Source organism: Panulirus ornatus, chromosome 63 (assembly GCF_036320965.1).
Source record: "Panulirus ornatus isolate Po-2019 chromosome 63, ASM3632096v1, whole genome shotgun sequence".
Lineage (NCBI taxonomy): Eukaryota > Metazoa > Arthropoda > Malacostraca > Decapoda > Palinuridae > Panulirus > Panulirus ornatus.
This window is the reverse complement of record NC_092286.1, coordinates 5207244-5222448: the sequence shown is the minus strand read 5'-3', so window position 1 is coordinate 5222448 and position 15205 is coordinate 5207244. Positions and strand designations below refer to the sequence as shown.

General features: G+C 49.3%; 1 protein-coding gene across 1 annotated transcript in view; it reads left to right on the top strand.

Moving 5' to 3' along the window:
• The first annotated feature begins 3100 nt into the window (after nt 1-3100).
• Nucleotides 3101-15205, top strand: part of LOC139745860 (uncharacterized) — an 87143-nt gene continuing 75038 nt past the window's right edge. The window contains exon 1 of the mRNA XM_071656491.1: nt 3101-3179. Within this exon, the coding sequence (XP_071512592.1) occupies nt 3116-3179 (64 nt within the window). The 5' untranslated portion in view covers nt 3101-3115. The remainder of the gene's footprint in view (nt 3180-15205) is intronic.

The window sequence follows — 15205 nt, the reverse complement described above, 5'->3', positions numbered from 1 at the left end:
ACACACACACACGAACCTCCGTCCGTCCATGCTTGCAAAGTCCACGCCAACAGTTCCCATCCGTCCGCCCGCACCGGCAACGCCAACGCAACTATCGTCCACGCCGCCGAATTCCATACCATCAAATTCCACACGAAGAGCGTCCGCTTGGTCGACGTCCCGCCATCATCTTAAAGTCCAGCTGAGCTCATGTGTCCGCGCTTTCGACGTCCTGAGAAGAAAATTGCAATTTAGGACAGGACGGCGAAGCGTCCTCGACTCTGAGTTATTAAACCTCAAATAATATAAAAACCTGCGCTCACCCGCCCACTCAAACATTTCTTCAGGCCCTGAGTTTTATCTCTCCTTCTTTTTTTTTTCTCTCTTCCTTTTTTTTCTTTCTTCGTCTCGCCCTTCTGAATCTAAGAGGAGCAGGTGGCACGATAAGAGAGATAACAGACACAAAGACCCCGGGGAGACCCACATGAGGGTAATATCCATATGTTACACGGTTTGTCAGCAATTAAATTTCCCATAGTCCTCTGCATCAAAACACAGAACTTTATGGATCCTCGGACCTTCATATCAAGATGGCTGGGCGTTCCAGAGGCCCATCCCTTGTCTCCAGTCTCACCGTGAGTCTCGGCCGTGCGGACGGAGGCCATAAGGGCCTCCAGGACCTCTGGAATGCAAAAGGGGTTGCGCCGGGAGAAGCGACCCGCCTGAGATATGACCTAAAGTGGTTATTAAAGAAAAATCTTCCAGCCTCAGACGGTCAGTCAGACAGATGCAGGGGTTCGACCCCGGCCTTTGTCACACACGCCTCCACCAAAAACCCCCGCGCGACCATCTTAGATCCGGATAACTAGTTCCTCATGGATCGTCTGGTGGGCCATCATTTGTCGTGATGTACACACGTCGGGGGTCCTCCTCTCCTCTCCTCTCCTCTCCTCTCCTCTCCTCTCTCGGAGCCTCGTCATTTACCTGCTGGGGGAGGAGGCGGAGGGGGAGGAAACACACCACCAGCGCCCCGCTTTCCGTGGAAGGGGTCCGCGTCCTCAGCGGCGGAAAGCAGACGATGAATTCTGACTCCCGAGCCAAGCTCTGAGAACTGCAGGCGAGCCATAACAACGTCAAAACGCGGATGATTTGTGCACCAAAATATTCCAGAGTGGTCTTCGCTTACAGGGACCTGCGGACCGCCTTCCTTCTCCTCCTCCTCCTCCCCCACCCTTCTCGCGATGGTCCGGTGTCGCCGCTACGGACCATCGGGTTTTTAAACCCACCACCGACCACACTGTCACCGTTCTTCACCGGAAATTCCTGGACGATTCGGGAGGTCAAGACGTGATGTCCCAGTTAAGCGGGTGGTGTAGCGGGTGTGTTTGGGGGGGAGGGGGGGGTGGTTGGTGGAGTGGGGGGAGGGGTTGGCGGTGGTCTTCGGGGGGGCCAGGTAGGCAGGCCGGCAGCTAATCAAGATTCATAGAAGGTGTCACACCGGCCAATTATCATTTCTTCATCATCACCGGGGCTGTGTGCCTGCGGGGCCACCTCGTCATACCCACCCACCCACCACCCACACACACCCCCACACACCCTAGTTATTGGTTTTATAGAGATACGCCGCTTGGTATGACACGGGGGGTTGTACATGACACCGTGCTTGTTCATGACACTGGGTTGTATATGACACGTGGTTGTACATGACACGTGCTTGTGTATGAGTCTAGGTTGTGTATGCCACCTTCTTGTAACTTAGCTCTGTACGACACTTCTATATGACGCTTGTTTCCTGTACGACACTTTCCTGTATTCGACACTTGGCTGTATGTACCACTTCGCTGTATACTACTCATCCTTGTATACAACACTTCGCTGTATACGACTCTTGCCTTATACAACACTATTCTATATACGATAGTTTACTGTATACAACGCCATCCTGTGTATGACACTGTACAGGGGTGTATGACGTGTGTGTGTGTGTGTGTGTGTGTGTGTGTGTGTGTGTGTGTGATCATGGGTTAGGTAAGTTGATCCAGCTGACTGTTGGAGGCAGGAGGAGGAGGAGGAGCAGAGGGCCTCGTTAGGAAGACAATATCGTTATTGATAATTGCTGGAGTCCTTCGCCCTCCCTGGCCTGCCCGTCTGGACGTCCGTCCATCCGTCTGTGTCTTATCTGTCTATATCTGTCTGTCTATCTGTGTCTCGGGGTGACTGTCTGTCTACGGGCTCCCGCGCGTAGTGCCCCCCGCCGCCGTCAACCGCGCCTCCCTCCTGTTGCAAGTCTCTTGTATTGATGAGAGTTGCGATCTCTGAGGCGAACGTGCATCTCTCTCTCTCTCTCTCTCTCTCTCTCTCTCTCTCTCTCTCTCTCTCTCTCTCTCTCTCTCTCTCTCTCTCTCTCTCTCTCCATGCCCAAGTTCCCCCTTTGAAACCATCCTCTCCTCTCCTCCTCCTCCTTTCCCCCCTCCTTCTTGCCCTTCCCCCTCCCCCCCATCCCCCAACGCCCTGCCTCCCTCCCTCCCTCCACCCTTAAGGGGGACCATATACACCTTACAGCGGCAGTGGGCTGAAGAGAAGTTCCCTTTATGATCCGGGCGAGTGTTTGGTCAGTGGCCAGGGCCCGGGTACCCTGCCTGGCACAATTGTCCCATCCTGCGCCTCCTTTACACCCACCTAACCACCCCTCCACCGCCTCCACCCCACACCCCTCTTCTCTCTCCCACTCTTGTATTGCTGGTGGTGGTTGGGGAGGCTTTATATATATATACAGTACCTACACCAACCTTCACAACAATCGACTACACCCAAGGAGGCTCAGGCAAAACTCTTAGGTCCTGTGTACAATAACGAGACGATTCGACTCTCTCTCTCTCTCTCTCTCTCTCTCTCTCTCTCTCTCTCTCTCTCTCTCTCTCTCTCTCTCTCTCTCTCTCTCTCTCTCTCTCTCTCTCTCTCTCTCTCTCTCATCTAACCACTCGGTGTGTATATATACTTCATAAAAACAACACACACACACAGACACACACACACACACACACGTCTTGTACACGACTGATTGTCATTATTTCTTCTCTCCCCAGAAGCAACACCGGCAGATGGGAGAGCGGGGTGGAAATGGACAGACAGAGCTATGAATGGGCTTTTCCCCAAGGGCGTCCCCCCACGATGCAGCGCGGGAGCTGCGCCGAGTAAAGGTGAGTCTCGCTGATTCCGTTTGAGTAAAAGTAGATCTTCTGGTGTAGTGGGGGCTCCATGGAAGGGCTTCCTGCTGCAGGAGCACTGGAGAAACACACACACACACACACACACACACACACACACACACACGAAAGATCTTTCTAACGAAGAATATCGACTGTACAGTTTGGAGGTAGTTTAGAAATGTTGTATGTCGTGTGGTTGGTTGAGGGGGGTAACCCGCCTCCCTCCCCCCCCCCCCCCAGATCAACATAGAAGTCATTAGATTTTTGACTTTGACGCTGGTATGAACTCCATTTCATCGCCCTCAGGTATAAAAGTAAAAAGTTTTTAGATTCGTCATTAGATTTTGACTTCGAAGCTTTTGATGTTATTTTTGAACGTCTCGCCCTCAAGTATAACAGTGAAAAGTTGTTTTATTTTCTTCTTAAATTTCAAGTATATTTCTATTTTTGTTCACAAAGTTCCTGGACGACGCCCAGTTTGGGAATGTGGGAGTAAACTTGGTCAGATGATCCCGAGGCACGTGTGATGGACGAAATATTTAGCGTTGAAAGGAATATATTTCTCAGCTGATATAAAGTCTCTCTTTTTTTTTTCTTCTCCTTCTTCTTTCCGTCTCTTTCCTACCATCAGTATGGCACAGAATGTAGTGTTTAACGGAACATACCCCATCGTTAAGCTTGCCTTGTGTTTAACGAGCCATAACCCCATCGTTAACCGTGACTTCAGACGGCTGTAAATATGAAGACTTTTACCCCATCCATCTGGTATGGTTCGACCACAGATTCGGATCAGCTTTGCATAATTGCCGGTCCCTCTCCATCTCGACGGCCAAGCCCGCCCTTATTATTCTCCAGATTAAATGACCGCTCCCCCCCTTCCCCTGAAATATTTATTGATAACGGTAATGATGAGCGGGGCTGACATGGGCTCTGCATCGGGGTGCAGTGTTGAGGGTAAACAGCGACTGTATGTTGCTGTTGCTGCCGCCATTACCCGAGGTGGTGGTAGCCAGCCAGCTCTCGGCTCGGGCCGTCGTCAGGATCACCTTACACCAGAGAGCAAACAGATGTTTATCATCGCCCGAACGAAGGACTCCGGCGAGAGGGAGGAGAGGAGGAGGGAGAGACGCCTCGCGCACGAAGGAAGTGCGAAGGTGCGAGAGACCGAAGGAAGGCACGGAGGAGAAGAGAGAGAGAGAGAGAGAGAGAGAGAGAGAGAGAGAGAGAGAGAGAGAGAGAGAGAGAACTGCGGGAGGTGTGTCAGAGACCCAGAGAGACTGCGGGAGGTGTGTCAGAGACCCAGAGAGACTGCGGGAGGTGTGTCAGAGACCCAGAGAGACTGCGGGAGGTGTGTCAGAGACCCAGAGAGACTGCGGGAGGTGTGTCAGAGACCCAGAGAGACTGCGGGAGGTGTGTCAGAGACCCAGAGAGACTTTGGCGAAGAGGTGATTCATGCAGTAAGCGGTAGAGACGCACATCCCAGCGTGCGAATGAGAGTGAGTTCGGTGGATGAGGCTGAAGATGTGGTCGACCAGTGGCGCAGACTGGACGCGCATCGTCGCACTGAAGATATAGGCACATGTGACCGTCAGAGGACGGGAAGGTCTGCTCACCAGGGCTCAGCCAGGACCAGACACCACCAACAGGTCACCAGGTACCGACCTGGTGACCTGGGCAGATAGCGATGTGGCGGGGACTGCACCTCGCTGACGTGAGACACACACCTCGATCGCGGTCTAGCGAGGGGCATCAACCATTCAGTACGTTGACAAGGTCATAAGTACACTGTGACCCTGGGAGAGGAGAGGGAGAGGTTCAGAGTGGGGGAGAGTAACGACACAGGGAGAGGTAGCGGGGGAGAACAAGAGGTATATGGGGAGGATACCATAAGCGAGTCGGTCGGGGACGTAACCTTGGGTACGTCTAACCCCTTGTGTGTCGGATCCTTCCTCCTCCTCCTCCTCCTCCCTCCTCCTCCTTCAGGTGTTCCCGGCTGACCCACCTCAAACCACCTCCCTCCCCCCAACCCATCCCTACTCCACAACATCCCCCCATCCCCTCCCCCCTCCCCCCTCTCCCCCTCCCCCCTCCCCCCCTGACAAACAAGCACATGATCGGGGATATGACAGGCATCAAAATCCTATTGTATGGACCTTCACCAGAATCTTTCGCGACTTGTCGATATGTAGTGTTAGCTAATAACTTTTTGTATCACTCTTTATTGAGACTTAGATATTGTATCTCGTAAGATAGTTTGCTCTTACGAAAACTATTTGATATAGATACGTACATATTTCTAAATCAAACATTGTGTGGATGACGCATGGGGTGTTATTCAAGCCAAATATTCCCAGTCTCAGGAGGGAACAAGAGAAGGGTTGTTGAAATGTTGGGGGAAAAAATAATTGGAGTGAACGGTAGTTAAGGAAGAAGGTGGTGTGTGTGTGTGTGTGTGTGTGTGTGTGTGCGGGGGGGGGGGGGGGGTGGAGAGGAGGAAGGGTGGTGGAGAAGAGGAGGGAGGGGTAAAGGGGGCCCACCACTGACAATGTTAATTAAGGGAAGCTAAGGGGACAGTCGGGCCTCCAGTCTAACCCTTTGTTGAGAACCATGCTCAGCTGGCCACTCCAGCCTCTCTCGTCCTCCCAGCTCCACCATACCCTCTCCCTCCGCTGCCCACCACCGCGTTCTCACTCAATCACTCACTCTCCCAGCCCGACGGTCTCCTCGCAGCTTCCTAGCACTCTCCCAGCACTCTCCCAGCATTACAGTGTCCTCGCAGTTTCCTAGCACTCTCCCAGCACATTCCCAGTACTCTCCAAGGTCTTCCTTTCCTAGCCCCTCTTAGAGCTCTCCCAGCCATAGTTCTACATCCTCTCAGCGCTCTTCCAACACTCTCCTTACACTCACCCAGTATCCACCTAACAATCTTTCATCTGCATATATATATATACTCTTCCAGCACTCTTCCAGCCACAGGGCTACCGCACACACACACACACACACACACACACACACACACACACACCATAGAATTAAGAGCGAAACTTGTTAAAGATATTCATAAGTACTTATATGATATGAGAGTGATGGATGAATGAAGTCAACTGAGTTACTGAAATAGTGAATGTGGACGGCATACGGAAGTTTGAAAAGTTGTACGAAAGTGGAGAAAGTTGAAGAGATTGGGAGGAAGGGGTGTCTATGTATGTAGAACTCCCTCCCTTTACAGAATGAATAACAAACAGGCAGTTACAAATAGAACCATGTTTTCCTTCATCAGTATCTAACTGTCTTCAGTTTATATTTCCTTCTCTTTTGCTCCTTAGTAAACATTTCTCAACAGTAACCACGTCCCTTGCACACTGGTGGCGAGAACGCGAGAGCCCAGTTGGTTCACCAGGTGGACACAAAGTGGAGAGGCTGTGGCTGGGGAGTTCTGCAGACTAGAGTAGCGTTAGGTTAGGTTAGGAAAGAGAGCCAGGAATAATTGTTAAAAAGAACCTGACACCAAATGATTACAGTACAGTCGTAGGTGTGGGGTAGTCATATGATAGATAGCAAGTCATGTAATTACTTATTTATAATTACCTATTCGTAATTGACCTCTCTGCTGGGGCACTATACCCTTGATGTTGACTAGGATGACATACCTCAAAGAAAACAGTCTATGTGAGCCCACGTTTTCTTTGATTCCTACGTGTGGTGGTTGTACCCACTCTGGGGGCGTGGAGATGATCCGATAACCCGGGTTCGAGCCCCCGGGGTCCCCCGCATTCATACCACCATCTCAAGAGGTCAGATCGTTGAAGTCGAGTGCTGAGCGATGCCTATCGACCGCAAGTCCCTCAGTACTTACAATGGTGTTGGTATTAGCGGGTCTTCGCCATGATCTGTGGGTAGAGGATCACCATGTAGAAGATGGTCTGGAATATACCAGTGGGTGTAGCGCGACGCTGAGGGTCTGAGGACCTAAAATTGCGGTGTGTATTGGTCCCATGTGGAGTGTTTTTTGGTCCCATGTGATGTGGTATGGTCCCATTTGATGTCCTTGGTCGTCCCATGTGATGTGCGTTGGTCCCATGTGTCATGCGTTGGTCCCATGTGACGTCTGTTGGTCCCATGTGATGTGGTTTGGTCCCATTTGATGTCCTTGGGTCCTATGTGATGTGTGTTGGTCCCATGTGTCATGCGTTGGTCCCATGTGACGTCCGTTGGTCCCATGTGATGTGGTTTGGTCCCATTTGATGTCCTTTGGTCCCATGTGATGCGCATTGGTCCCATGTAGCATGTGTTAGTCCCATGTGATGCGCATTGGTCCCATGTGCCATGTGTTAGTCCCATGTGATGTGCACTGGGGGTAAGACACCGCTCGAGGGTCGTCTTCGACTTAAGGGTCGTTTTCCGCTTCAGGGTCACCGACCTCTAAAAGTTCGTCTTCCGTTTTAGGGTCGTACGAGTCGTCGGCTAGTTCACGGTCGTTTATTGTCGTTGGGTCGTCCAACACCCGAGGGTCGTCCCTTAAAGGCTGTTTAAAGGGCTGAAAGTCGTTTCCTATCCAAGGTGTCGTCATCGATTTGAATCATAATCACCCTAATAGGCTGTTAGCCCTTAAGGGGTCGTTTGCATAAGTGTCGTGTAAGTCACTTACACTATCTAAACACATTAAGTAGAGATCACTACAACCTACGAATCACTTACAATACTTTAAAGAATAGAAAGGAGGTCAGTATGGCTAGGAATTTTGTAAGTCAGGGTAAACTGTGTTAATGCGCTGTACTGAACAGCCTCTCAACATAGCGCGGGTGTGAGGTTCCCTCGTTCGTACGGTACAAACAGGTAGTTTACACACACGTGTGGCCAGTAGCGTCGCTCATTATCCCTTCCTTAATGACACATGAAAAGTAACACTTGCTGAATAACCTATTAAGTGGCACTTGCTAAATTTCTTAATAGACGTAATTGAACATGATTAAAGATGCGAAAGACGAGATCATCTTGTGGATCTCCCTTGTCATTAATTACCTTCAAGGGAAAAAAGAAATTAAATTTTTTTTCCCCCGACAAAGAACCTCGTCCAAAAGCAGCCGGAGGGGGTATTGGGGGGGTGAGGCTCCGGCAGGACATCTTCCGTCAAACGCATCTGACCGACCAAATCCTACGGACGTTCCCTCAGGATGCCTCTCCCCCCCCCCTGGGCAGGCCAAGGGGCGTCCCCGGGAGTCCTTTATGGGATGTCCCGCGCGGCAGGATCCTTCCTCAGCCTTCCCCATATTTGATATCAATAATCATTGTGGTGAAGCATTGTTATCCCCCGAGAGCCTTAACCCGGACCAACGGGGCGTGAGTCGTGTCGCTACCTGCCGCAGGAAGGGCTATACTGCCTGATGGTAAGAGGGGAAGGGGGAGCTAGGGGTGATGGTAGGAGAAAGGGGAAGCTAAGGGTGATGTTAGGGGAAGGAGAAGCTAAAGGTAATAGTGGGGAAATGGGAGCCAAAAGTGATGGTAGGGGAAGGAGGAGCTTGGAGTGATAGTGGGGGATGGGGGAAGCTAAGGTGTGGGTGATGGTAGGGGAAGGGGGGAGCTAAGGTGTGGGTGATGGTAGGGGAAGGGGGGAGCTAAGGTGTGGGTGATGATAGGGGAAGGGGAGCTAAAGTGTGGGTGATGGTAGGGGAAGGGGAGCTAAAGTGTGGATGATGGTAGGGGAAGGGGAAGCTACGGCGTGGGTGATGGTAGGGAAAGGGGGAACTAAGGGGTAGTAAGGGTGTCCAGTAACGGGAAGGAGAGATGGTAGGTAAACAGAGGGCTGGATGGAAGGAAACCGTAGGAAAGAGTGGGAGTATGAATGGGATGGGAGAGGGGCTGCTTGGTGCGTTTGAAGGTGGGAGGGGAGAAGGGAAAGTGTAAGGAAAAGGAAGAAGTTTGGAAGCAGAAAGAAAAAAAATAGGAAAGAAGAGGCAAGACAATAAGGGATATATATACGATGGAACAGTCGAGGAAAAGGAGGTTGGAAGGGGGAACCCGTCTAGGGGGTCCAGGAGCGGGGGAAGGGAAAGGCGGGAAAACCGTCAAGTGGTCCAGGACGGGGGTAGGGGAGGGCTGGAACCGCCCTAGGGGCCCCAAGCAGGGGTAGGGAAAGGCGGGAAAAAGTAAAAGCAACTATTCAGATTGGGTTACTAGTGCTGCAGCGATGACCAGGGTGACAACAATGATGGCTGGTAGAAGCAGTGACAAACATTATCTTTTCGTAACAGTGAAACTTGAAAGTATGACGTGCTTTAACCCGTTAGGCACGACGGTACGACCCTTGATCACGACGGTACGACCCTTGAGCACGACGCTACGACCATTGAGCACGACGGTACGACCCTTGAGCACGACGGTACGTCCTTTGAGCACGACGGTACGACTCAACTTGTGTATGATTGCCTGGATTCTGATCGCTAAAACTCAGGGCAAAAAGTAAGGTCATCATACCCAAGGGTCGTACCATGGTGTTGAAGGGTCGTGCCCTCGTTCTCAAGGCGTCGTTCCCTCGTGACCAGGGCACCTAACATCGTGCCCGAGGGTCGTACCGTCGTACTCAAGGGTCGTACCGTCGTACTCAAGGGTCGTACCGTCGTGCTCAGGGGTCGTACCTTCGTGTTCGAGGAGTTTAGAAGAAAAGAAATAACTTGGCAATACACGTGCTGGGGATGTCAGCGGAGAGGACCCTCCTGTGTTCTCAAAGTACTAATTGGACGTTGAAGACAAGATGGCCAGTTTTCATTGGTCGACGAATTACTCACGACGATTGTGATTGATTAAGAATCACGAGCGATTCTCAGTCTCCTACTGATCGCTCCCTCCCAGCGAACCATTACTCTCCCACGTGCCTTCCGGGCCTGTTTATCATTGGCTCCCTCCAGTGACGCCCTAGTTACGATTGGCCCTTGGACTGCGACCCTTTCGGCCAGTGAGAGCCCGCGTTTCAAACTCTTGAGCCAATGGGAGGTCGTCTTACCTCGCGATCTAAGGGATGATCACGCCGGGTTTGCACACGGCGTTAGGGAGGGATTAATTAGAAAATTGGTCGTTAACCAATTAGTAATCAGCAGGAGTAGTTAATGACTCCCATAATGAGGAAATATGAAAGGGTTGTGATCAGCATCTTAAAGAAACAGAGCAATGCTGTTTTTGTTGTTATTGTTGTTTTTGTTGTTTTTGTTACACGATGTTGCTGGTGTCTCGACCCCAGAGTGTGATGAAAGAACTCGCGGTAAGATGAATGAACAAGAGCTGTAAAATGAATGAAGTCCTTGTAGAATCAATGAAGTCACGATAGAATTCATGCACAATCACTGTAGTATCACTGGACAAGGCCTAGTATTAAGAAAGAAGCCGTCACTAGAATGAATGAAGTCATTCTACAATGAATGAACAGTCACTGAAGAATGAATGAATAATTACAGAAGATGGAATGAACAATTAGCATTGAGGAAATCAAAAGTTAATGTAAAGTGAATGAAGTTACTGTAGAATTAGTTTGAAGTCACTGTAGAACAGATGAATAGTTCTTTAGAATGAATAACCCATCCATGTAGAAGTGATATATGGTCACTCAGCAATGTAAAAATTATTGTATAATTGAATGGAAAGCCACAGCTGAATGAATGAACGCTCCTGTAGAAAAAAATTAGCAATCATTTAGATTGTTCAAACTGTCGCTGTAGACCGTATAGAAATCATACAACTGATGAATAATCATGTAGAATGCAAACCGTATTCTCTGTTGAATGAATGAAGACGGAATGACCATTCATCGTAGACTGCCTCTGTAGAATAAATGAATGGTGTATATAGAATGAATACAGTGACTGGAGACGACATGAATATCCTCAGTAATAATGCCTGGACGATGAACGTAAAAATGAATGAAACATCAGTGAATGAACATTCACTGTAAAATAGGCATGATGTAGAATACATCACCACATTACCTACAACATTTCAGTGTTGTCGTAGAGGAAAATATTGGCGAGATCAACTTAATTTTTTTGTGTGTGTGTCTTTTTTTCTTTCTTTCCTCCATCTCAAAAATTATTTGGGTCAGCGTCGATATGTTATTGTGTATTCAATCATTCCCGGAGGGGGAGGAGGTTGGTTTCCATACGACTACAGGGAAGATACACTGTCAGGAATTCTTCTGCCCCATGAAAGGGTATCCATTTTCGGGGAATCTCTTTAATTTTTTTCTTTTTTGGGAAGGTAATGAATCCATTCATATATTGTCCCCGATCGCCCGACATTCCTGGGTCCGACAGTTTATGATAGGTTTAACGAAATTCCACAGTATCCCCTTCCCCCCTTTACCGGTCGCATGTAAACAAGGGACGACAATGCCCTCGTCCCGTTTTCCTTCAAACAGTAATCACATGAGAGAGAAAGAGAGAGAGAGAGAGAGAGGGAAAAAGACTAAAAAGACCCATATGACAGGCCTTTTTTCCTCCCCATCAAGAAGCACAATGGAGACTCGAAGCTTAGGAAAGGCTTGGGTCTACGTAGGATAGGGTTAGCGCAGTGGGACCATCGGTAGAAAACGGGGATCAACCCCTTTTTTTTTTTCGTATCTATAAGCCATAGAGTGACGTCGGAAGGTTCAAAGGGTTGGCTCTAGTGTTGGCTGGAGTGGTGGAAAATTGGTGATGGTGTGCGCTGATGGTTGGCAAGTGGTTACGGCCCAGTAATTATGGTGATTAAAACAGTTTTGAGTGAGTTCTGCTGCAGAGGCGAAGAAAACGGGGAAGGGGGTTGGGGGTAGGTCGTTGTTACGACTGTCTCTCCCTCCTCCATTAATCTCCCAGGAATGGCATATATTAAGACAAAAGTGTCGTGTAATAGTTCGGGAACGCCTGCAATACGAAAGGAGGAAGATCTCGTGAGAGAGAGAGAGAGAGAGAGAGAGAGAGAGAGAGAGAGAGAGAGAGAGAGAGAGAGAGAGCAATACACACACACACACACACACACACACACACACACACACACACACACACACACACACACACTGGAAGGATCGAAATCCATGACTTTCTCGTCTCTCTCAAATATGGACCTTTTCTCCTGTGTTACGTGGAAATCTCTTCCGTAGATCGAGTATCTAAGGTTAGAATGTGAGCTCTCTGGCCCCAGGGTCGTCACACAAGGGATCCTGAAGATAAGGTTTGAAACATCTAGTCGAGGGGAACTACCTGGTCGGGGGAGTCGTCTGAGGGTCGTCCTCGAAGTTAAGACGGTTCATATGTTTAGTGTTGACCATCTTGGTTGGGGTCGTCTGCGTGGCCGGAAGGTCTTTCCTGGCTGGGTGGTGGTCGTCTCAGTCGTCCTTAGGAGGAGAGGTGGTTCTTCCGTGGCTGGTTGGGGTCGTCTTGGGGTCGTCCGCGTGGCCGGAAGCGCGGGATGAGAGGCGGAAAATTAGTGGAGACGAGATGAAATAATCAACTCTTGCCTGCCTGGGTTTTCTGATCACGTGCGACCGCTGGCCACACGTGCGTGCGACGTGCTGACGTACCCTACCTCCCTCCCTTCCCCCCTTCCTCCTGCTGCTCCCCTCCTCCTCCTCCTCCTTCCCTCCACCTGGCCACTACCCTCCACCTGACCACCCCAGTACTCACACCTAACCCCCAGACTAGCACATCCTACCTTCCCTCCTCACTTCGAAGTGAAGCTTCTTCGTCAAGAGAAACGTCTCGTCCCGTTGAGACCAACGTATTAAAAGAGGAAGATGCTCTCCTGGGTCGCACACCCTCACGTATCCTCTGCCTGCCTCCTAACCCACCTCCCTCACCTCCCTACCTACCTCCCTCCCTACCTACCTACGTGTCCGCGGCCCACGTCCGGACATGGTATTGGGTTAAGGGAGGAGGAGGAGGAAGGGGGGGGGGGGGGGGGATTGATCAAAGGGGTGGCCCAAACGGCCGGAAAATCCGGGAAACAAGACACTGTCGATGTCAAGCTGACGGAGGCCTTAACGAAGGGCCGTCAAGTGTGGCGGTTGACCCGCCTCCTTCTGGACGGCTGGTTAGCTGGCTGGCTGGTTGGCTGGATGGCTGGTTAGTTGGCTGGCTGGCTGGCTTGCTGGCTGGTTGGCTGGATGGCTGGTTAGCTGGCTGGTTGGCTGGCTTGCTGGCTGGTTGGCTGGTTAGTTGGTTGGTAGCGAGGGTAGCTTCAGTGATGAATATCCTTGGTGCATAGTGGAAGGAAGGAACTGTCGTTGGTCCAGACACGAGAAGTGATAACAACAGATCAAGAATTCGACACAATCCTGGAACTTAAGAAACCCAGAGCCTTCCAGTCTTCAAAAAAAAAAAAAATATATTGCCATGACTTTCTTAGCAACTTTCTGGTGTTGGTGGAGACTAAGTACCCACGTATCCTCCTCCCGGCTCACAAATGTGTCGATAGACAATCATTTTTCTTCAGTCCCACCTGGAGTTCTCCCCTCCTAACCTAGAAGATGTTTGGGATGAACATGGCGAGTGAGGCTAAACCAAGATGTTCCTGGAAGAGTAAGTTCCATGGAATCATGGGATCCAGACATGATTGATGGCTTCCGCTGGATGAACCCCGCCGCCGTATACAAGAGACAGTCTGTATATAATAGACGTTTCCAGCTCTGAACTGAATCAAATGTAAATTTTGTCTTGTGCACCTAAGAATTTTTATTTGGCGACCTGAAAGTAGAAGTTCAAATTTCTTTTCTTCTTTTGTTATTCTAATGAATCATTCCTGGAAACTATTAGCTAATCTATCAAATCTTGTCCCTGATATTTCATAAGTATATCTGTCACTATCCAAGAGGTATAATGAATATTCAAATTTGTGTTGACCGGTGTAATGTAATGGTTAACCAAAGGACCAATCAATTATCCCCTTCGATTCAAACATCTGTGTCATGACCAATCAACCACGTGCTAGTTCTGAGCATTTATGACGTAGACCAATCAAGTTTCCCCTCACTTGATGACGTGGACCAATCAAAAATCTCCTCGCTTTGAACATTCATGACGTGGACCAATCAACTGTTCCCTCGCTGTAAACAACTTCGACTTAGACCAATCATCATTTTGTTCATAACAAAACTACCTCTCGTGCCTCTCAAAAAAAAGAAAAAATTATGTAAATATGCAGAATTAAATGGTTTGATTTGAATCTGAATCGATTTTATACCAACGTTTAATGTAATTCTTTCATTCGCAGCTTCCAGTCTTCTTTGCATACCTAGGACGATTCTGTTTGATATACTAAGAAATAATATTGATGTCATACAGTGACTGGTTAGCGGTTAGTCATACGCGTTGGACATCCTCGATAACGCTGCTGGGCTGGGTTGGGCTGGGTTAGCGCCCCCTCACAACCGCTCCATAAAACCCGCTAGAATGCAGCAAATTTATGGCTTCCCTGTGTGTAAACAAACCCCCTGGAAGTTCCAATACTATCCTCTAACTTACAGTACGTACCTATTGGCTTTTGTCTTCTATCTGATATACTTTTATAAACTCGCGATGTGTTGAATCTTCTTCCACCACTCCGCCTGCAACCTAGCGGATTCGAACCATACGATCGAGAGTAACAAAAGACTAACGCGCATCAATCTTTTCTTCCCTTATTCTTTTTTTTTTCCCCCTAAATGTTTAGACACCGCTCAGGATGGCTGGCCCCTACGGCTTAATTGCACCGTCTCCCCCAGTACACAATATCAAGTATGTAGGCCGCGGGAGGCAAAAGATACGGTCGTCGGGGACTATAAAAGTGATCCCGATAAAAACTCGGAAGTGGAGGACCACGACTCCAAGATGGCGCTCGCTGCGTTCCCGCCAAAAGAAAAAAAAATTGAATTTCTTTCCATGCTTTTTTTTTTTTCTTCTTTTTTTAACCATCAAGTCGACGGAGTTCGATAGACAGTGGTCGAGTTGTGCTCCTGTATAAGGGGAAAAAGATGTTGATAATGGATTCTAGTTGTAAGATGGGTGTAGTACGTTCTT